General features: G+C 43.7%; 2 protein-coding genes across 2 annotated transcripts; one reads left to right on the forward strand and one right to left on the reverse strand.

Annotated features, from left to right (window-relative positions):
* Nucleotides 1-1994: 1994 nt before the first annotated feature.
* On the reverse strand, nucleotides 1995-10494 carry DTX3L (deltex E3 ubiquitin ligase 3L). Its single transcript, XM_082216138.1, has 5 exons — nucleotides 10239-10494; nucleotides 7489-7736; nucleotides 5525-7075; nucleotides 4106-4323; nucleotides 1995-3146 (listed from the first exon to the last, which is right to left on the reverse strand). The coding sequence occupies exons 1-5, from the start codon at nucleotides 10426-10428 to the stop codon at nucleotides 3077-3079; spliced, it is 2277 nt and encodes a 758-aa protein (XP_082072264.1). The 5' UTR covers nucleotides 10429-10494; the 3' UTR covers nucleotides 1995-3076.
* A 1910-nt stretch (nucleotides 10495-12404) lies between these two features.
* Nucleotides 12405-21564, forward strand: PARP9 (poly(ADP-ribose) polymerase family member 9). Its single transcript, XM_082235264.1, has 10 exons — nucleotides 12405-12553; nucleotides 14016-14052; nucleotides 14720-15537; nucleotides 15972-16202; nucleotides 16292-16510; nucleotides 18067-18142; nucleotides 18570-18926; nucleotides 19618-19763; nucleotides 20061-20238; nucleotides 20999-21564. Exons 1-10 carry the CDS (start codon nucleotides 12530-12532, stop codon nucleotides 21349-21351), a joined length of 2439 nt encoding a protein of 812 aa, XP_082091390.1. The 5' UTR covers nucleotides 12405-12529; the 3' UTR covers nucleotides 21352-21564.
* Nucleotides 21565-23015: the final 1451 nt, after the last annotated feature.

Below are 23015 nucleotides of genomic sequence, written 5' to 3' on the forward strand. Positions count from 1 at the left end.
AATATACCTCTTTAAATTCAGCCCAATAGCTGCCACTTGCAAAATTGTTGGCTTTCTTCTGCTGCCAGGTTATACCATTGTGTCATTAACTCAGTGTTTCCCAACCGGTGTTCCGCGGCACACGAGTGTGCCGTGAGACATCGGCTGGTGTGCCGCGAGATACCTGGAGGGAGGCGGGCGAGTCGGGCGGCGAGAGGCGGGGCGGCGGCGGCGAGGAGAGGTCGCGCCTCCTGCTGCTGCCTGGCGCTCCTCCTCGCAGCCGGCAGCGCTGCCTGGGCGCCTCCGCGCGACTCTGCCTCGCTGGGTTTGGTCTCCCAGCAGAGACGGGTCACACGCGCCCCTCCCTCCCTCCCTCAGCCTGCGCGGAGGGAGAGCCAGAGAGAGGCATCGCTCCTGCGCTCCGAGGCGGATTGAGCGCAGCTGAGAGGAGCTGCCGAGGGAAAAAACTTTCACTTTTGTGCGTCCCTCCCGGCGTGACGCTGCGCGCTGACGTCAGGGGGCGGGGCTTTAATGGTGGTGTGCCGCGAGATTTTTTTTCAGTAAACAGGTGTGCCGTTGCCCAAAAACGTTTGGGAAACACTGCATTAACTAATTTTGGTTTTGTCATATTTCAAATGCCTGTATTATCATGTGATTTCTGCTACTGCGGCTCTCCTTAAAATTAATTCTAATCTTGCCTCGCATGTAAATTTATTAAAGGTTATAAAAATGCTCAATTTGTCAAATATTTGAACTTGTCATAGGAATGTTGTTTGTTTCAATCACAAACTATTTCAGAATGGGCGTTTGTCTTATTGCTGCTCCTCGCTGAAGCTGGAAATGCCACAAACCACAACTGTGTCCATCATCACAATGACCTAACACAGTATTTTCCTCCACACAGTCCGCCGCCAGTCATTGGCAAGGTTGAGGCACATCACTCATTTTTTTTGGCCTAGCTGCAAACCATATCAAGAGAAGTGGAGTCCATAATCTTATAATAAAAATGTTGATATTTGCTCTTGTATTATTCACTGCTGTAAGTTTGTCGATTTTTCCCCCATCACAAGAGCTTTTTTAAAAAAAGTGAACTAGCACTCTTGGATTTGCCCTATGCATCCTGTTAAATGTTTTGGCCTCTATCACTTAAAGCAGAGGTTACTTCATGATCCTGGCTCCAAGCCTCCCCATTTATTGTAGAGGTAAGGAAGTTCAGTATGGCTTTTATAGGAAGAACAGCCTGAATGCAGCCCCAGTTCAAAACAAAAACTTCCAGAATGGCACGAAATCTTTCATTCCATTTCTTCTTTTTTAAATCATTTCATAAAACATTGCACCATTCCTCTTATGAATCACAATTCACAACATAATCAATTTAATACACAAATTGTTGATTCTAATTCATAATCGGTAGCATGTCCCCCAAATAAGCAATAGGAATTCTGACCATTTTCTATCTTGCTGTTACTGTTGTGTGGTTCTATTTTTCTGGTATGTTAGATCAAGGTACCTTTACTTAACTAGTATTCTTTTCTTGCTTAAGTAGTTCTTTCAATCACTACTGAAATGCTTGAAGTTAATGTACATTTTCTTGTCTTTTGCATGTTTATTTATCTTGCAAATCTGTGGCCCCTGGAAGAATATCACATGGGTAAGAGTTCCCCATTTGTGCCTGCTGGCCCAAAGGTTGAATTTTGGGTGTACCAGGGGCTGAGTCACAAAATGGCTCCCTCCCATTGTGAGAGGGAAATCATCACCATCACATGACAAAAGACTGAAGCCCTCCCTTTATGGTCTTGTTTGCTAATTAACATCATATTAAAATGTGGTGTACCCATTTTAGGAATTGTACGCTATTACTCTTCAGCATTTTCACTTTCAAAATTAGTTACTCCACCCTCCTTTAAAAACAGCAAAGCCATGTTAGCAGGCAGGAAAATCTCACCTACTCCCCAAAACTGGTCAAGGAAAGATCTTTAAAACAAATGAACAAAAAAACAACACCACAGAAACCATTTAATTAGCATACAGAATTTTATTTCCTTTTAAGTCACATTTAATAATTTGCTGAAGAATATACTTTAACCTTGCCAGTTTAGTGGCAGCAGCAAGCTAATAGAATCTGTTGCCTCATGCCACATTACATTGTGATATGTGCCATAGAGTGAAGCAAAAAATACACACAAAATGTACTGTGATGCCTTCAGGCTGGTGTTAAATGGAAAGAAAGAAAATATTGCTCAACCATTTGATTTTCAAGAGGGGGAGACCGATCAAAGACATAGTTTTAATAGCCACTTGGTTTCCAGATTTTGTTCCTTTTCTTGTGGGACAACGATGCTCCAAAGATTCAAAATAGGACACAAACTGCAACCTTTAAAAAAAGTAATAAACTTGGGTTGAACACTATACAGTCTGCAGATGGCATTTATCTTAAATTTTACTCTGAGCAGACTCACTGAAATCAGGTAACGTAACTAATTAAGAAAATTTAGTATGGCCCTGAACTCACAAAATGCTGAACCATTTTTATTGGTTTGCTTTTACTTAAGAATCTTCACAATGCAGAGAAAGGCGGCAAAACATAGCCCAGTTCTGCAAAGGTGAGAAAAACTAAACTTCGTTCCACCCAGTTATGCTGCAAGTGGTAGCAGTAGCAGTAAGCACACAAGAGAGGGGAAAGTGTTTAACAGCCTAATCACGCACGCTTCTACTTAAAACCGACACCAAGTGACTTCAGCAGAACTTTGAAAATCAAGGTCCGCTGCGATCAATGGGGCTGGGCTCCATGAAATGTGGTCCGGTCTACAGCAGCTGTGTGACACTTGTAGCCCTTGATATGTTAAACTCCAACTCCCTCCAACATGGCAAACTATCACGGTTGATGGAAGCTTTACATCTCATGGGCCACAGGTTCCCTATCGCTGGAATGACAGCTTTACTTAACAGCACTGCAACAGATTTTTAGCAAGTTATTCAACAAGTTATGCAATTCAGAATTTTGTACTGGATAATCAGAAAAAAGCACCCATAAGCTAAATCCAATTGGCACATCTTTGGACTGGTACAGATTCTGGACAGTCGACTGAAAGAGCACTCATTCAATTCCTTTCGCCTTCAGTTCTTCTCGAACACGTTTCAGGTAATCTGGATCGGGGTAGCCAAAACTAGGAGAGAAAGAGTTTTGTTTGTAAACCAAGCAATTCCCCAATGAAGAGAGGTTATTGTCTAATATATTTATCAAAATACTGCGTACTCAAATATTGGAGAAACAGTGTGCTGACACCACGGTGGCCCAAGAAAAAGACTCTGCAGGAATCTGCAGTTATTTTGAGGTGAGGATTTGAATGTAACATTTGCGCCTTGGTTTTATGAATACAGTGGTACCTCAGGTTACGTACGCTTCAGGTTACATACGCTTCAGGTTACAGACTCCGCTAATCCAGAAATAGTGCTTCAGGTTAAGACCTTTGCTTCAGGCTGAGAACAGAAATCGTGCTCCGGCGGCGCGGCAGCAGCAGGAGGCCTCATTAGCTAAAGTGGTGCTTCAGGTTAAGAACAGTTTCAGGTTAAGAACGGACCTCCGGAATGAATTAAGTACTTAACCCGAGGCACTACTGTACTTAAAGAACATGTACACAACATGCGCCTCATAGGGGATGTGTTAAGTTGGGGAGAATGGCAGCTTGCTGCTGCAGCAGCTTTCCACTCTCTTGGTGGCCTTGAGTGCAGGAGGCCTATAGGACAAGTCAATTCCTAGCCAAGCGGTAGGAAGTTGAAGTAGACTGGGCCCAGGGCTAGACACAGGACTGGATTATTGTGATTATTCAAAATTCTCAAAAGAAATACTATGTACATTATATATACTATTGCAGTTGGAGAACGTGGCATGCCTCCTGAGCATGCAATTAACAGACAAAACCTGACTTTGCTGTTTGGATCATGCAAAACAAATATCTGCAGCTAAGATTGTGAAATGTGAAAAAAAGTCAGATCACTGTCCAAAACACTTCTTCCAAAATGGTTCCTATACTTGAGTGAATCTGCATCCAACAAAATCAAAGCTAGAACGAGATTACATTGAGAAATGCATCATTGGCACTTAAAACAAACAAATACAACACACCTGCTTGCCCCTCCATAACAGTTAGTTTTGTGGTGAATGTCATTCCAGGTAACAACATTTTTTACACCGGTTGTACGTGACTCGCCAACTGTGAAAATCAACTTTTGATCAAAGGCCCGCTGAAGCAACTTCAAAATTTCTCTTCCTTCTGGGTTATCAGGTAAATATGCGGTCCGATTTGCACCGCTGAATGGTCTTCCAGGGTTTGGGTGGCCTTTCTGCAATGCAAAGGTATTAAAATAGGCAAAGCGTTATACTTTACTTGCATGAAGCTCAGCAACTGTCAGGGAAGCAGTTCTGTTGGATCCCAAGTGTTTATCTAATCCAGCATCTTGTTTCCAACAGTGGTCAGCCAAATGGTTCTGGCAAGGTTCCCAAGGATGGCATAAACAAACAGAAGGAAGCCATCTTCTGTGATTCAGAGGAATCCTGAGAGTACCATTTAGCTTCCATAGCTAACAGACTTCTTGTCACCACACCTTGGGGTAGGGACTCTGAGCACTGAATTGTGTTGCGCTAAAGAATTACTTTACATACATACATACATTCAACATTTACAATACATCTTCAATCAATATATCCTCTCTACAGACACCTCTGTGATGATGGTGGAATTAAAATATCCCCCGTTCAACAATAAAAGAGAAAAAGGGAGACCAGATCGTGTCATATGTATCTTTTTTGGAGATGCCTCTGATTATTCGCTGATGGTATGTGCTCCATCAGAACGCCTCACATACCAAAGAATTACTTTCTTGTGTCCCAAAACTCCTGCCACAATCAGTGCCACTGGGTGCGACCTTCCCATGTTTGTGACAGAAAATCTGTTTACACCATTCATTACTCCATATGCCTCTACCCCAGAGAAGGGCAATCTGTGGCTGTTGGCCTAATTTCATTTAAGTGGCAAGGATGGCAGGTTGTCCAGAAAGGAATGTGGAAAAGGAAAGGCAGAAAAAGGTTCCCAAGCCATAACACAGAAGGAAGATGGGGAAACCCAGCCAGATGGGCAGGGTAGAATTTATTTATTTATTTTTGTTATTTTATAGCCAGAATGGCTGGGCTGAATGGAACTGCTGGGAGTTGCAGTCCAAACCATCAGGAGGGCAATAGGCTTAGCCCTATGTGGAAAGAGAACAAATGTTCCTGATGCAAGAAAGGATGTATGTGGAATAATGGCAGATTTCTGCAATTGGGGTAATTTAAGCTCCATCCTGTTTATGGCTCTGCTGCTCCCACCTTCTGGAACTCCCAAACCCCATCCCAACAGTATGTCACTAGTACAAGTTTTGCCTGTGCATGCAGCAATATAAAGTTTTCCTAAAAGGATATTATGAGCAGATATAAGGTGGGGCTGCTCACACTCCCTCATGCCATTCCAATCCCTCTTCAGCCCCCAAAGTGTTCCTTGCGACTTACTGTTTGAATGCCACCAGGTATGTTATATGAAATTTGGATGGTACCATATCCAGCATAACCAGGAAGTGACACTTGAGATTTCTGGATGTTCATTGTCCCTGGTGGTTGGTTTCCTTCCACCTTCCCATAGGCCACATTACATACAGGGCAAACAGGCTTGTATTTCAAGGCCTGCTCAATGCACTCAGTACAAAACTCATGCTTGCATTTGGGCAGCACTTTCTTCTGGTGGATTGTGTCCATGCAAATGCTGCACATATCCTCTTGTTTGACTTCCATTCCCTTTGACTCCTTTTGCTCCCTGGGAGGAGGGGAGTGCATTTTGGGGGCCCCGTTTTGCTCCAAATATGCACCTTTAGTTTCTTCGGAGCTGGAACTAGGACCTATACTTCCTACAGGTGGATCAACATCAGTTTCCAGAAACCTCATGATGTGCTTTTCAACAGAAAGCACATGCTCCGGAATACCGTATAGAATTAGATTATTTTTCTTTGAAATACGCATTGATACTCTGGGATTTTCTTTTTGCAGTGCTGAAAAGAACGTGTCTAGTTTTCTTTTCTGGTCCTCAAGAAGATTCAAGGGGATGACTCTTTCTATGGGCTGGGTTGAAATCATCTGATAAAAATGGACAAAGCTCTCATAGGCTTGTAAAGATGAATGTGAGTTTGGATACTTCCTATGCTTAAAGAAAACATATGCTTTCTGCATGCTGAGAGCAAACTTTTTCTGTGACTCAGTATTGTACATCCGGTTTATAGATTCAATTTCTTTATCTAATTCTGGTTCCAATAACTTAAATGTCTTAAGATCAAATCCGGTGTCAGTTTTCAAAGGGTAAGCTTCAGATTTTTTTACCAACTCTCCTGCCTCTAATTCCCCTATTGCCCCTTTAGCAGCTGAAATCTCCTTTGCAGGGCCACGGAGAACCAACGCATTTCCCTCTGTTTTAACAAGGACGCTCTTGAAATTGAGGTTTATAATCTGCTGTGCTTTAGCCATCTGGTGGCTGTCAGCAAAAGACATTCTCTCCTGTTTCAGATCTGCGGTCACCTTCTGAAACGCCATGACAAAATTATGCTGAGCTTTCTCTAGGAGGCTAGGGTCCCCAACAGAAGAGAAGCGTAGAGAAGCCAACCCATTTCCACATTCTTGACTAGTCAGCTTTACACTGAACTTCTGCTCCAGTTCATCAACTTGTTCCTTGCAGGCCTGGCTGAAGTATTCAAAGATAGCTGAAGGAACCTTGATATCATACACATCTACATCATTCTTCCTTCCTTCCTTCCAATCATCCATGGGCATCTCTCTCATAGTTTTTGGCTCTTTAGGGTGTGAAAATTCATTGCTGCGGTGGTGAAGGCCTCCAAGGAGCTTCTCAAAATGACGGTGTAACTTCTCAATGTCATCATAATCTCCCGATACCTTTTCTATGCCAGTCTGCCCTGAGTGCACATCTATTTTTAAGGTGGGACAGACAGTTGTCACCTGACTTCTCTGCTCTTTTGTGAGCAATTTAGTATTCAAAGTGGCAGATACGCTAAGAAAGATCTGAAAACAAGAAAAAAGAGAGAGAGAAAATCGATTTTTATTAACACACATGCACACAGGGCTTCTCCAAATGCCCTATGTATTGAACATCCGTCCCAATTTGCTTGTACAAGACTTACATGGAAGTTAGATTGTTCAATAAATACGAGACAAATTCATTCTGATTTGTTTGTAGGAAGGTTATACAACAATTAGCATTTATTCTTATTCGCTTGCGCGGTCTTTATACCTTTCCCAGTTTTTCCTTCTTTTATTCAATGTTCAACTGCCTGATATTAATGATTCAGTTGTTATCAAATAAATGGGTAAAAATAGCCAATTGAAGAAAACAGTAAAGATGCAGTTAACCAGTACTGGAAGAAGAGGGGCGCAGCTTAGGCGTTCTGAAGTTCTAGGCCTTGGTGGATTCTTACCTTTCTGGTCATGCTTTCCAGATCACCTGCATATTTTTCAGTCAGCTTTTGCTCTCCAAAATCATTTGGAAGTGGCAGAGTGCTTGAAGCAGAAAGCGAGCCGGCTGCTGAGCTCTTCAAATAATTTGCAAGTGATGTTTCTGTCATATCCATCATTGACACCTCAGAATTTGGAAGGATATTTATCTTTACAGATCTTCCAGAAACTTCTATGAAATGAGGTCCATTTTTCTTCACTTGTTGCTTCACTAAATTTATTCAAATAAGAAACATGTTATTGCTATTTCACTTATAATGATACTATGTCACATTTTTGCATTAAGATATCTCAAAGCAGCTTACACGATCAATGTAAAAGATATGTATGATATATCTGTTTTGGTGATATTCATATTGCAAGCCTAAGAAAATTTAATTCTGAAGCCACAGTTACACCAGGTGATATTTGATCCCACATAAGCCAGTGTAACTCAGTCAAAGCCAAACTCCCTCTTACTCTTCAGAATCTCCCATTTTCTGTCCTAAGACAACTTCCCAGGCAATAGACAAATCTCGACCTGGCTGACAGGATTTGCTGTGACTAGTCCCATTTTGAACACAGCTATATGGAAGCGAGTGATGTTGCTTAATTTCCAAAACAAGAGAGGCAGCTAGATTGCAGCCTCCCATTTCAAAAACCTTCCTCACCCCCTGGCAGCTAGTTGTCTGGCAGCTAGTTGAAACAGTCCAGTGATGAGGGAAAGGCACTCTGCATATACTCCATTATTTCAAGACGTTGGCTTCATTTTCTTTCACTTCAAGGTATTTCCATAAGATCCCCGGCCTAATCACTTATTATTATTATTATTACTACTACTACTACTTATACATCACACAAACAAGCATTGAATAAAACAAGCAAACAATACAAAACAGGAAAAAATGCAAAAACAAAATTACAAGAATGTAAACATAATAACATAATCTGCAATCAAAAATACAAAACATTATGCTCTTCCAAAAAAGGGAAATAACGAAAAACAACACCAAAAAAAGAAGAAAAGGGAAAAAGGAAAAAAAGAAATTGACTTCCAACTAACTCCATGTGGATCTTTATTCCTCATATCACTGGTTGTCTGTAATGATTAAATTTTTGGAGAATTATTCTAATTACCTGTGAGATTTTCATTCTAAACTAAGCCAAGTATGAATCTGGGAATTGGTTCTCTTCATATAATTTATAAAGACTTCCCACTCTCTCCTTATTTTCTCATTAGAATAATTTCTTATTAAACTCATAAGTTTGGTCAAATGACAGTTTAAAAAACCCATTCTTCTTTTCTTGGTGTTATGTTACTTTTCCAATGTTCCTAATCATTTCTCTAAATGTGCTTGCCAACTTCTCCCTCCCTGCTTTTTGGCAGGGCTCCAGGGCCTTTAACAGTTAAGCCAGGGATCTAACAGGTGAAGCTTAACCCCAGTATAGAAACCATAGCTGTCAACTGTCCCTTATGTGGCGGGAAACTCCCTTATCCCAGCGCCGTTTCCTGCTGCTGTCCCGGATTGATGATGTCCCTTAAATTTCCCGGGTTTCATGCTCGCCTGGCTCGGGAGGGAAGCAGCGGCTAGGGGTCCTCCACCTCGAGAGAGCCCGCACACAAGCTGCCGCGTCTCTGTCTCTCCCTTTTCCCCCTCAGGGGCGCATCGTGAGGAGATGGGTGGCGGCGGGCGGGCAGGCAGCCCCTATCTTGTGAGACTTCAACCGCGGTGCCAGGGGAAGCCGGAGGTGGCAGCGGCTGAGGAGGCGGCCTGAGGGAGGAGGAAGAGGAGGGGATGGGGAGGGACGCAGAAGGGCGGCGCTTCAACGGCTGCCGCAGCGCCAGAACCGCCTCATGCCGGGCTCGGGGGCGAGAGTCTCTCTCCCTCCCTTTCGGGCGGGGAAGGACCGATGGAACTCCTCGCGCCAGGATGACGGCAGCCCCGACGTGCTGCTTAGCATACCGTCCAACCAGTGCAGCATATTAATATAGTGATTTCCCCCCTCAGCATCCCTTTCATAACTCTATTTTTATAAATCATTTGTCCATCCATAGTTCAAATTTTTACTACAAGTTTTCTGTCAATCCTACCAATGTATGAAACTCTTTACAATAGCTTTTGAAATAAATTATAAACTTTCCCCATTCTTTATTAAAGAGGCCCTCTTCCTGGTTTCTAATTCTGCCTGTAAGCTTTGCCATCTAGATGTCGTTCTTCAGTTTTGTCTGCCCCTCTTCTTTGGTTGGAGTTGTACACACTTAGGGTCATCGAGTCCAACCCCCTGCAAAACACAGTCAGTGGCAGCAAAAGCAGCATGGCTCCATCAGTGCCGGATTGATGTATAAGCTAAGCAAAATCCCTTATTTGGGTTGCTGGCCCCTTATTTTCAAATCTGTAAGTTGACAGCTATGATAGAAACTCAAGAGATAGGGAAAGCTTTAACCGCAAAATTTCTGCCTGTCGTGCAGCTGTTGGGTGGATCAGGATGAATTGGGCGGGGGGTTGGATCGGGGCGTGGAAGGCAATAGCAGACGAAGTATGGCGAAAAGGGGAATTCATACTAAGGGCAAAAAGGAAGAGGAAGCTGGAAACTCAAGGGAGCTAGGCGAAAGTGGAAACTCCTTCCCTCTAGACATTTATCCCAACTTTGCTACAGAGAAAGGCCATGCCCAAATGCTTGGAGCCAAGTAACTGTACACCGCCCCGTCGGGGCCTCTGAAGCCTCCATTTACCTTCCTCCGACAGGAACTGCACCGCATAGACGTCCCGCTCACGATCCAGAACTCGCACTTCGCATTCGCCGCCCCCGGAGCGTTTCCGGGATTGGAAGTGGCTTTGCAGCTTGAACTCGAGCCTCCCCGAGCCCCTCTCTTCAGGAAGGAGAGAGAGCTGCACGAAGAGCGGAGCAGGAGCGCCGGCCATGGCGGACCAAAGCAAGGGGGCCAGGCTCGGACTTTCACTTTCGGTTCTTCGCCAACTCCCTCGGAGGCGAGCCTTGCCTCCTCCTCCTCCTCCGTTCGGGCGCGCCGGAATCCGCCGCTCGGCTCCAGGCTGCGTCGCCGCAGCGCCTCCTGCCGGCCCATCCCTGGGAGCCGAGAAGCGCGGCGCTCTGACTCGGCGGGTTACGGAGGAGGAAGGTTGGCTGCAATGGGCAGAAGCTCAGCCGGTGAGGCGGGCCCGGCTCAAATGACTTCGTTCATTGAATTGCTCCTTAGTACCTCTACTTTCTCGTCTCGGAATTGCTGAAGCGAATTAAGGTGCAATCCTATGCTTACTTATTTAGGGATAAGCGCCACTGAACTCCGCAGGACCTTACAAGTAGATATGTATAGGGTTGCACTAGCATACCCTCCAACATTTCTCCGATGAAAATAGGGACGTCCCATTCCATCCTGATAATTTTACTACTTATACCCCCCCACATCTGACTGGGTTGCCGCAGCCACTCTGGGCAGCTTCCAATTTGTATAAAAACATAATAAAAAGTTAAACATTTTAAAAAACTTCCCTATACAGGATTGCCTTCAGACAGATCAGGGGTCGGATAACCCCAACATTTCTCCAATTAAAATAGGGCCTAAGGAAAAGTGGGACATTCCAGGATCAAATCAGAAACCGGGGCGGCTTCTCTAAATCAAGGACGTCCCTGGGAAATAGGGACACTTGGAGGGTGTGCACTATAACTCCTTCCACTTAAATCTAGAGTCGTATAGTGGTGGTAAAAGGGGGTGGGTGGGAATGCAAAATAATATAATCTAAGAATTTTAACGTTGGATGGGACTCCAGGGATCACCTAGTGCAACCCCCTTGCAATGTAGGAATATGCAGCTGTGTACGGATCGAACCCGCAACTTTGGCATTATCAGCAGCACATTCTACCTGGCAGGCCATCCTTTTTGCATTCTAACTGGTGACCATGAAAGGGTGTTAAAACTGTAAGGTATTTTTATTTGACCTGATCCTTGCGGTTTGGGATAGGAATCTTAGGCCAACCATATTTCCGTAGTGGGGTGGTTCCTTTTTATTTCTATTCAACACCTTCCAAATTAGTGTGGATTAAATTTTAGCCAGGCAGCCCAGTCCTAAACATGTTTAAAGGTAAAGGGACCCCTGACCATTAGGTCCAGTCGTGACCGACTCTGGGGTTGCGGCGCTCATCTTGCGTACCGGCGTACATGGGGCCAGCATGACTATGACGCTTCTGGCGAACCAGAGCAGCGCACGGAAACACCTAAACATGTTTACTAAGGTGTAAATCCCTTGTGACATGAAGTAACATACTGAGAGCTGGTTTCTTGGAGATGACAAATACGTATCATTTGGAGACTTTGGGCAAGTTAGTTGGGAGCCCAGAGGACAGGACTATTGAATACTGCTAAGAGTTTGGGCTAGGGGAAAGTAGGCTGTGTGCAGAGACCCTTCTAACCCCTGAATTCTAATACAGTCAAATCTTGGTTCCCAAACAGCTCAATTTTGGAATGTTTGGCTCTCAAAACCCCAGAAGTAAAGTTTTTTAATGTTTTTCGGAAGCTGAATGTCTGACGCAGCTTCCGCTTGAGTGCAGGAAGCTCTTGCAACCAACTGGAAGCTGTGCCTTGGTTGTCAAACATTTCGGAAGCCGAATGGACTTCTGGAATGGATTACATTCGACAACTGAGGTTTGACTGTGAGTGTAAGCATTTTTTAAAAATCAGGGTTGGGGAGCCTGTGGCCTTCTAGATGTTCTGAGACTCCGGTTCCCATCAGCCCCAGCCAACATGGCGGATGGCTTGGAGTGAGGAGAGCTGTGGGCCGCAGGATCCCCACCCCTGCTTTAAAGGACAAGAAGATTGTGATCTGGGAAGCAACTTGACAATGGGGTTGAAGTTCCAGCAGGGGTCTCCATGGCAACCAGACCAGAGGATTCCAAGGCAGGCCAGTGTGGCAAAAGCAGCTCCTTGCTGCCTACCCTAGCCTAGGCCAATGGAAAATGGAGGAGCAAAGCAGCAACATCTAAGAGGGGACAAAAAAGAGGAAATCCAAGATGGGGAACATGATGAAATTGTTGGTAAGTCAACACAAAAGCAAAAAAGACTGAAACACGGGTTCTGAGTCGTTGAAGTGCATTGAGTGGAAATGACCGGGCTGGGGGGAGGGAAGCAGGGCATTATTTTTATTATTATTGAACATGAAAGAAACAAGTTGCTCTGAGGCCTACCTCACGTTCAGAATATAAACATGACACATGAACAAAACCCCAAATGCCCAGTAATCCTTTCAGCACCTAATTCCACTTTGGAATGAAATGAGAAGCTGGAGGATTGATCTTTACTGGCATATAGTGCATACAGTCACTGCAATCCCAGTCTAACTTAATCTGGGAGTAAGACCTATTGAATACAATCGGATTTATTTCTGAGTAGACAGGGTTAGTCATCCAGCCAGCTGGAGTGACTAGTATGATCCCTGAGGTCTGGTCTGAAGGCAAACCACATGTGGACCTCCTCAGCATTGGCATTCTGCTGGCTCTTGAAGACGACACACCTGTTTAGCCAAGCATTCCCCTGAATTTGAACTTACTCATATAGTTGTTTAAATTGCTCTTCTAATTGTTATACTGTTTAATGGGCTGCTTTCTTCTACATTTTAATTATGGATGCTTTTAATACAGTTTATTAATTTATTGTATTGTGAATGTGAGCCGACAGCTTTGTTTTTCCTTTTCTGTGCTTTCTCTTTAATAAATTTGGAACAATAATAATTAAAAATGGATTCCCATAATGCTTTAATGGAACTGATTTATAGTGTATTTTAATTACGTATGGGTTTTATAATTGGTTTTATACTTTTAAACTAGCTTAGAAGCCTTTCTGGCATGTAAGCAGCATATTAAAAAAAATATGTTGAAGCCAAGCAGCTCTGGGTTTAGTCCATGGGTAGACAACCTAAGGCCCGGGGGCCGGATCCGGCCCAATCGCCTTCTCAATCCAGGTGAATCAGTGTGTTCTCAATCCAGGCGAATCAATGGTCCGGGAATCAGCGTGTTTTTACATGAGTAGAATGTGTCCTTTTATTTAAAATGCATCTCTGAGTTATTTGTGGGGCCTGCCTGGTGTTTTTAAATGAGTAGAATGTGTGCTTTTATTTAAAATGCATCTCTGGGCTATTTGTAGGGCATAGGAATTTGTTCCTTTTTTTTCTTTCCAAAATATAGTCTGGCCCCCCACAAGGTCTGAGGGACAGTGGACCGACCCCCTGCTGAAAAAGTTTGCTGACTCCTTTTAGTCAGTGTCTGGATGGGGTTCCACACATGTATGCTGCCTTGGCTTCCATGATGAAAGAACTGCAGGGTATAAATGTAAGACCATACAGTAATTAAAAGCATTAGCAATATAATACTGTTTTTATTTAATTATTTTCGCAGAAGGTGAAGTAAAGCTTTATGAATGAGGATTACAGTCCACAAACATTAACTTCTGGGACATTTGCCGAAATAATTTTGATTTCGTTTTTTGTTTTTGTTTTTACAGACTTCCAGTTCTGAGACTCCACAAAATGACAATGCAGGTAGATAGTTCACTTGATACCTTTCATTGCAGATCAAGTATAGGTAGTGGGGAATCCTCCAGAGGTTGTGGGCTCCATGTTAACTACCCCTGGGGTAGTGATTATAAATAGGTTTCTGCTTATCAGAAGTTGCAGAGGAAAGCCTATAGGAGACAGGGATCGAGTTTCTCTCCAGATTCCTATACTGCAGGGTTTCTTGTACTTTGATCCACCTTCTTTATCTGTCCTTCTATTCATGTGGAGCATGCATATTCTGCATATTGTGTGTGTGTGTGTGTGTGTGTGTGTGTGTGTGTGTGTATTATAGTCAATATCCCCTTCTCGGCAGCTTCCCCAATTACTGTAAAACCGGCATAGCAACAAGTCACATTTTGTGATGTGATGGTGGAAAATAATTGCTCTAGGCGTTATACTCTCTCAACAACTTTTCTATAGGGGCTGTTAGATACGTAGCATTATTTAAAGAGATCAACTTTCTATGGGTCGGTTAGGTTGAGAGGGCATTTTGCAGTTATAATATACTGGCAAGCAATTTTATTTTCCTGAGCCATTTTGGTGTGGGGGTGAATAGAGAAATCTAAAATGTGCAGGTAGAAAGGTTTTATGTAACCCGCCCCCACTGCAACCATAAAACCACAAAATATGTACTTTGTTTTGTTCCCCCTAGAGATCAGAATGCCAATAGATGAGGAAATGTTATCAATTCCAATCAGCAACAATGTTTATGCAATTCTTAAGAGGAGAGAGAACTACCTGTGTAGTCTGCTCGAAAAGAAGTTTGGCTGCATAACTGTCCTAAAGAGCATCAGGAATCCCACCGAAGTGTATAGGAAAAGCCTGAAGGAAGGAATTGAAATTTCTGTCTGGGTGGATGATCTTACAAGGCACGAGGCCGATGCTTTGGTGAATGCAGCCAACGAATACCTGCATCACTTTGGAGGCCTTGCATTTGCCCTCCTGAAAGCTGGAGGGCCAGAAATTGAAGAGCACTGCAAGCATTTCATTGAAAAGAACGGACCGCTCAGTGCTGGCCAGATTGCAGTCACTAGTGGAGGAAGACTCCATTGCAAGCAAGTCATCCATGCAGTGGGCCCAAGATGGTCAGAGGAGCAGAGGGAGGAATGTTGCCTCAAGCTTGAAGCAGCCATCATCAATATTCTAAAATATGTCAATGCTCCAGAAAACAATATCAAGTCCGTGGCCATTCCTGCCCTCAGCTCTGGAATCTTCAACTTCCCGCAGGATTTGTGTGCTCAAGTCATCGTACGGACTATAAAGAATTTTATTCAGTTAGCTCCGTTATTTGGTTACTTGCAAGAAATCCACCTTGTGAACATTGATGAGACCACAGCTGAAGTCATGAAAAGGGCGTGCGAAGAGTTGCTAGGCACCAATGATGTCATGCCTCTGGCGGGAGCAGCAGACTCCATCACAGTCAATGATCTCTGTCTCCAGATAAAAAAAGGGAACATAGAAGCGCAGCAAGTAGGTTACCGTGTTCTTACAGGTGATATGGAGAGGGTGAATATTCATTACTTTCCCCATGAATTGGGTTTTTCAACGCTCACAGGTACCAGATGAGCAGTACTGTGTGAAAACACATTACAGAACATCAGTGATAAAAACAGAATAAAAAAACATACTGACAGACAGCCTAATAATAAAATAGTCATCATAATAACAGTCCCCTCCCCCACACTTTCACATGCCATAGATTATTTAATTGCCATAAGCCTGGGTAAAGAGGAATGTTTTTGCCTGGCACCTAAAAACATGTAGTGATGGCGCCAGGCAAGCCTCTCTGGGGAGAGCATTCCACATTCGGGGAGCTACCACATTCCCCAGAGAACCATGCATGTAGAAATCATGCATAGATTCAAAATGAAATCGTTTCTGATTCTTACATCATTCTCTTCCAGGCTGCCATTATTATTAGCTCTGTGACTGTGCAAGATGATCTCTCTCAAGGAACCATCTCAAGAGCAATCCTCGAAAAGGCAGGTCCAGCTATGCAGGAGCAATTTCTCTCTGAGTTACAGAGACTTCCAGCAGATAACCTTAAACTCATATTCACAAAAGGGTGCAATATTGACTGCGAGTTTGTGCTCCATGTGGTATGGCCATCTTACAGTGAATGCAATGCACAGGAGGTGATGGCTTTTTTTCTATTAGCTTTTCATTTCACTGAATGTTGGGGGGGGGTCACCATTATACCGTAACTACTTTCCTCCTCCAACAGGCACTAAAAGCTGCAGTTTCTAAAAGTCTTATCAAGGCTCAAGAGCAGCAGTCCTCATCAGTTTGTTTTCCTCTCCTTGGGATTGAAGATTTACACATGCCAAAGGATGAAGTAGTGGAGATTATGGTGGAGGAAATAATACACTTTGCGGAGGAATATCCTGGGAAGAAGCCTGATGTATTCATTGTGGTTCCTCCAGATGACAGTGATGTTTATGAGGTGAGGTTCTGAATGCTCATGGCAAGTAGCTAAAGACTGGCCATCTAATACAGTGGCCATCTAATACATACGCTTCAGGTTACAGACTGCACTAACCCTGAAATATTACCTCAGGTTAAGAACTTTGCTTCAGGATGAGAACAGAAATTGTGCTCCGGTGGCGTGGCGGCAGCAGGAGGCCCCATTAGCTAAAGTGGTACCTCAGGTTAAGAACAGTTTCAGGTTAAGAACGGACCTCTAGAACGAATTAAGTTCTTAACCCGAGGTAAATGCATCTCTCTAAAACATTTTTCTATAGTTTTATCACTGGTTTCCACATAATGGTGCCCTCCAAATATTTTGGAATACAGCACAACTGTGGTCAGCTCCAGCCAGGATGGCAAAGGTCAAAGATGATGAGAGCTATTGTCCAACAACATACAGATGGTGCTAGATTGGAGAAGCCTGGGTTATCACTTGAGATAAGCACAATGCTCAGTTTAATATGGGAACTCTCACTACTGCCCATTACAGTGGCGTAGCGTGGGGGGTGCCAGGGGTGCCGGCCGCACCGGGCGCAACATCTGGGGGGGCGCGAGTCCAGAGGGAAGGGACAAGTTCCTTCCTCCGCCGGGCTCACCGCCGCCACCACCAGCCTTGCGCCCTAGCGCGCACGCCCCCCGCCGTCGCTGTGGCTGCGCTCCGCTCACTGCTCGCAGGAGGAGCAGCCGCTGCAGCAGCGCCGACGCCGCCACCGACGCCTGGCCGGGCACGGGCAGCCTCTGCACCCTTCCGCCGCCATCCCCTCGGCCCAGCCACAGGCGGCGGCTGCTTCTGCCGGCTGGGAGGGAGGAGAGCTCCGAGGGGCCTCGCCGCGCCCTGCGCTCCCCAAAACCCTCCGAGAGGAAGCCGGTGGGCGGGCGAGGGTCTCCCGGCAGAAGGGGGCGCCGCTGGCTCCGGCTCTCAGCCGGGGGGGGCCGAGGACTGAGCACGGCTGGAAGCCCCCGGACCCGGCCAGGAGGAGGAGAGGCGCTGGCCAAGCCCGGATCTGGAGCTCCACCTACAGCCCAAGGAGAGGAGGGGGCGGGGAGGTGCCCGAGGGGAGGGGGCTTCGGCTGCCTCGGCCGCGGGGGCTCCGCAAATAATAAATTTAATAAATTCCTGCTGAGCCTTTGGGGGGGGGCCTTGGCTCTTTCGCTCGCCCCCAGCCCCAGTGGCGTAGCGTGGGGGGTGCAGCGGGGCCGGGCGCAACATGGGGGGGGGCGCTCGCACTCGAGTGCTAAAATCCACGGGTTAGGGGGCGCAAATTGCTTGCCTTGCCCCGGGTGCTGACAACCCACGCTACGCCACTGGCCCATTATACTCATTGTGTGGGATTTTACTGCCCCAGGTCTACTCTTGAATGTGGATATGAAGTAAATGGTGATGGGTTTAGCTTTCTGCAATGGAAAATGACCATTGTTATTAGATGCTGAAGATTCGTAGTGGTTTGTACACTCCATCCTAAACTGGCACAATGATGCTTAGAACTGAGCCCAAAAAAGCAGCAATTGTATGTGTTTTCTCTCTTTTTAAAGGCTTTCTTCACCAAGCTTATGTCAGTCAAAAACAAACTGGAAGAAAAGATGGACTGCAGCAATATGGATAGCATGGGTAATAAATAAATGGGATGGTTAAAACTGGTTGAGATTTTCTGTGTATATATAAAAAATATTTTAATGTTTGACCACAAATAGAACATGTCAGGAATATTAGAAAACTAAGTTTTGTGTAGGTTTTAATGAGGGACTTGAAAGATGAGTGGAGTTGAAGAAGAGGCGGGGAGAATTTGTAGTTGGTAATAAACAATTCTAGCAAGGGTTCAATTTAGAGTTTAGTAGTGGAACGCGGTTTCAAAGTCCACTTTTGGTTTTCTTGTAATTTCAACCAATTAGCCCTGTCAAGCAACAGAAAAATAACCCCTCCCATCATCTATCTGTGTGAGCCCTTCAAATATTTGGCTATCATATCACCTCTTAATTGTCCCTTCTTTATGAGTCATTCACTAACCATTGCAATACCTACCAATAATATTTTTCAGAGGTACAGACTGACATGCAAGCCGATGGAGGTTGTGAAAAAAACGGACCATTTGTGGAACTTATTGGACGCAGCCAGGAAATGCTGGAGGCAGCAGGACTGTGGCTCCGAAACATCATACAAGTTGAGGAAACTCACCGGATCGTTATACAAAATTATAACCTTCTCAACCTTGGCAGTGGTCAGCCTGTTGAGCTGTCTCATCTGCAGCAGCACTTTGGCATAACCATAGTGGAGAGTTTGACCGGGGAGGGTGCAGCCCTCGAGATCGAAGGTTCCCCCCGAGCCGTGATTGATGCAACATTCGCTATCGAATTCATGCTGCAGACAACAGCCAAGCAAGAAATTAAGGCAGACGGTATGTGGGGCTGTATGCACAATGCTGTTATGAAAAATATGTGAACACTTGCTAAGAAAGCATCTGGTGAAGAATTTTGCTTATTGATATCCTTCACCTTATACTAAGGGCAGGCTTCTAGCCTGCACAAAGAACAGTTTGAAACCATACAGGCAGTAGCCCTATTCAGTTGCTCTCCCCACCAGGCCATTTCCATTGTGCAGGTGGGCGCAAACCCTTCCTATACATCACTGTCACTATTCCTCTCCCCACCTGGTCCATTGAAGGCTGAACATTTTTATTTTTATTATTTATTAAATTTGTATACTTTCCACAACACGTTTTGAAAAAGCATCGGATGTCAATCAGCCAAAGTATTTTATTATTATTAAATTTGGTGAAGAATTTGGCTTTGCATTGGAAAGTTTTTTCGACTCAAGTAGGCTCCCGGATGTGATTTAGAACCCTGAGAAATCACGGTAAGAGGTTACAGGATTGCAGCCTCAACGGATTGCAGTTGTCGCTGTCAAAGGAAATATTACTACACTGTGAAGAAGGGGCCTTTATTAAACAATGAACTCATTGTGCTTACTGTTTTTCCATTTTAATAAGCAAATAGAAGACCAGGCATTACCCGTCTCCAGGAAGCTTACAGTTAATTTTCCAATCTGAAAGTTGCACTACTATTCAGTATTTTATTTCCTGCATCTAGGACCTTTGAGAAACTCTCCTCATCAAGAAGGCCACAAAGAAATGGCGAGTAAATACTGTTACCAAGTCACTCCGATAGAGTCATATCTTCAAGAATTCAAGGACAAAGAAAAACAACTTGAAAAAGCTGGCCTCCGGGTTCTGAAGGTAAAGAGATGACCAATGGCAAAGTAATTCTGAAAGAATATTGTGATGTTTTACAAATATCCAAAACCAACAGGAATATAGGAGGGTAAAATCCAAGTCAAACTGATTATTACAAACCAAATCAAATTCAGACCACATTATTTCATGTAGAGAATAAACTGGAACAGTTTGGTCTTTTTTCATCCTGGAATTTCTATTTTAAAAACAAATAAAAATGTACTTAGCATTGGAACAGTATGTAATTTTTAGTGTTGCTGCTATTGAGCTGGGCACAACTTACTTTCATTTTCATTGCAGATAGAGAAAATATGCAATCCTCTTTTAGAATCTACCTTCCAAAGGATTAAAATAAAAATTGAAGGAAAAAATGCTGGAATGCCAGTATGCCATAGGCTATACCATCGTGTCCCAGCTCAGTACTGTAGTCTGGTGTGCAAAACAGGATTTCAGAAAACCTACCCCTCCTCCTTACAAGGTAAAGCATGCATGTACCCATGAAAAGAAAAGAAAGAAAAAAAACCAAACCCAGAAAATCAGTAGATTATCTTCAAACAATTTGACTGCCATGTTGATGCATTCATCACAGGTGTTCAAGTACATTAATTCAAAGCTTTAAAAGCTAGCTAAATAAAATATAAAATCAAGTGGTACCTATCTGGTTCTTAGAATTATCACTATTGGCCTCACAGCAAGATTTAGCTTTTCCTCTGTAAACCCTAAACTGATCTAGAGTTAGACTGCAGTGTCCATTGCTGCCACCAGGGCTGGTGTAGCTAGTGGGCAGTGTGAATCTGTTGCCTCTGGTGGCAAAAGGCTCTGAGGTGGTGCCCAGGTGGGTGCTCTGCCTGCCCCACTGCCTCCACCAGGGCAGATTTCACACGAGATCCCACAAGATCTTGTAGTGCGTGCAAAATCTCATCTGAAATCAGTGCCACTGCTCCACCAATAGCGATGGAGCAGCACTTCCCATCTTGTCTCAAGCAGCAAAATCAGATGTGCTGCTCCCGATTGCCACCATGATTGCAATGTTTGCAATTGTTAAAATAATTATAATACCAGCAGTTTCCCAGCATGTCCTTAAGGCTTGTTCAGTTATTACTTGGTCCTCTTATTTCTATTCAGGCAGGGAGTGGGAGCAGACCAAGTCATATTCAGAAGCAATTAGTCTTGCATACTGCTATCATAATGAAAACATGTCTCTGTTTAAACAGTCTGTGTTTTGCATTGTTTTCCAGACCAGAAATATGGAGCTGGCATCTACTTTAACAAGAACCCCAGGAACCTTGTAACAGATACCAGGGAAAAATGTGAAATGGACCACTTGATCTGTGTGTTTGAGGCTGAAGTTGTAACAGGCTCGTATACGAGGGGCAATCGAAGCTATGTTGCACCACCATCAATTAGTGCAAGTAGCATGAAACTCTATGACAGTGTTGTTGACGATATTCACAACCCTGAAATCTTCGTCATTTTCAATAGGGAGCAAGCTCTCCCGCTGTATTTGTTGACTTGTTCCCTGCTTTGGAATCCAGTGCAGAAGACCCAGTTGGAACCATCAGCTGAGAATCTATGTGGTCTTAAAGTTTAACAAATGATAGGTACTAGGTTCTATGAGTTAGATTTAAGTAATTTATGTACATGGCAGTTCTCCGATGCAGTGAAAAATCTTGCCTCGTTACAATCTTGAAGAATCATTATTGCTTAATAAGTAATCTCAGCATGGGAAGCTATAATTTGATTTAAAGGAGAACTGCTGCATTCACAACACAAGTTCTTATATTAAAATGCCAACTTCAAACCATCTGCAAATATTTGGGTTTTTTCTGTACAAGAATATAATAGCAAGTGCTTCATGCAGTTCAGGATCAGCTTTTGTCTAAGTGCCAGAGATGCTGCTTTTAGAAATTTAAAATTCCAGAAAATTCCAGGTAACTTTGTCTTTCTGGAATGTCTTTGATGGTTTATTGAATTAAGTGCTATTAAATCAGTTGGTTTAAAATCCACAATAAATACAATGTTTCTATCAGCTGTACCACTAAATGTCAGTGTAACATTCAGCTCCTTCTCTATGCCATTGCATACATGCTTTGGATATGGTGTGTGGCAGATACTAAAAATAGTAAGATTCCTTTGAAATAATACCATCTTTTGAGGTTTTATAGTTTCCATCTTTTAGTAGATTCTTGAACATCTGGCAATAGTATTTTTGAATAGCGGACATCTTTATAAATGTGTCCCCCCAAAAAGAATCTGTTAAGGGTGAGTACTCCCAGAAAAAAACACTGCTGGTAGGTCTCTTGACTTATTTGACAGATCCAACAAAGTTTGTAATCCCAGTTAACAACAACCAATAAAAGGCTCCCCGCTTAGCAACAACTAAGTGTCTTCCCCCTAAAATTGGCAGCTGAAAACAAAGAAAGCTTTAAAGCAAGCCAGTTGTATGTGAGAGAGGATGTGTAGGTGTAGGCAGGCACTAGAAACAAATTCCTGAGCAAGCAAAAGCTGCACCTCACTCATGGGGGTTGACTTCCAAATAAATATTCATAAGATTGTGCTACAAGTGTATGGTGTACCATGTCCAGCCACTATTTTGGAAGTAGTAGACTTTGGAGCACAAGTGAGATTCATTTTTCTCAAGCCTGAAGTTTGCTTGCCCCCTTTTTAAAGATTTCAGTAGTTCAATACTATGTAATATGCACAGTCACCTGAAACTTCCAGTCTGCTACAGAAAATCCCCAGCATATTTATTCTTGCATCTATTTTTTTAAATTTCCTAAAGGCAAACACTGGATTTTGAAATTGCACAACATGACTCATCCTCCCTTTTGTAGTTGCATGCATGGGAGCAGATCATTCAGCTCAATGGACTACTTTTCCTTGCTGCAAGTGCCCCACTATGACCTGCTATATATGAGTGGTGTTTGTGCCTCCCATATGTACATGCAGCCACATCACTCACTACTCACTAGGCCCATGTGCTCAGACTGGAAGTACATGGGCTACCAGTAAAGGGAAGGACTGGCTGGATCTACACATGGGAGAGACACATGGGGCTCCCAGAGCAGGCCATAGCTGGGCACTTGTGCTCAGCAGAAAGCTGCAGGAAAAAGGCAACCCATGCAGACATGGTTCAAGTATTATTGATAAGCAAAGTTGTAAAAAGGCTTACTGAAAGAAAACACTTCATTAGTTATACATTCCAGTTTTCTAAGGATGCAACACACTTATTTTAAAGAGGATATAATTCTAACA

The sequence above is a fragment of the Podarcis vaucheri genome, assembly GCF_965113315.1.
Source record: "Podarcis vaucheri genome assembly, chromosome: 1".
Taxonomy (NCBI): domain Eukaryota; kingdom Metazoa; phylum Chordata; class Lepidosauria; order Squamata; family Lacertidae; genus Podarcis; species Podarcis vaucheri.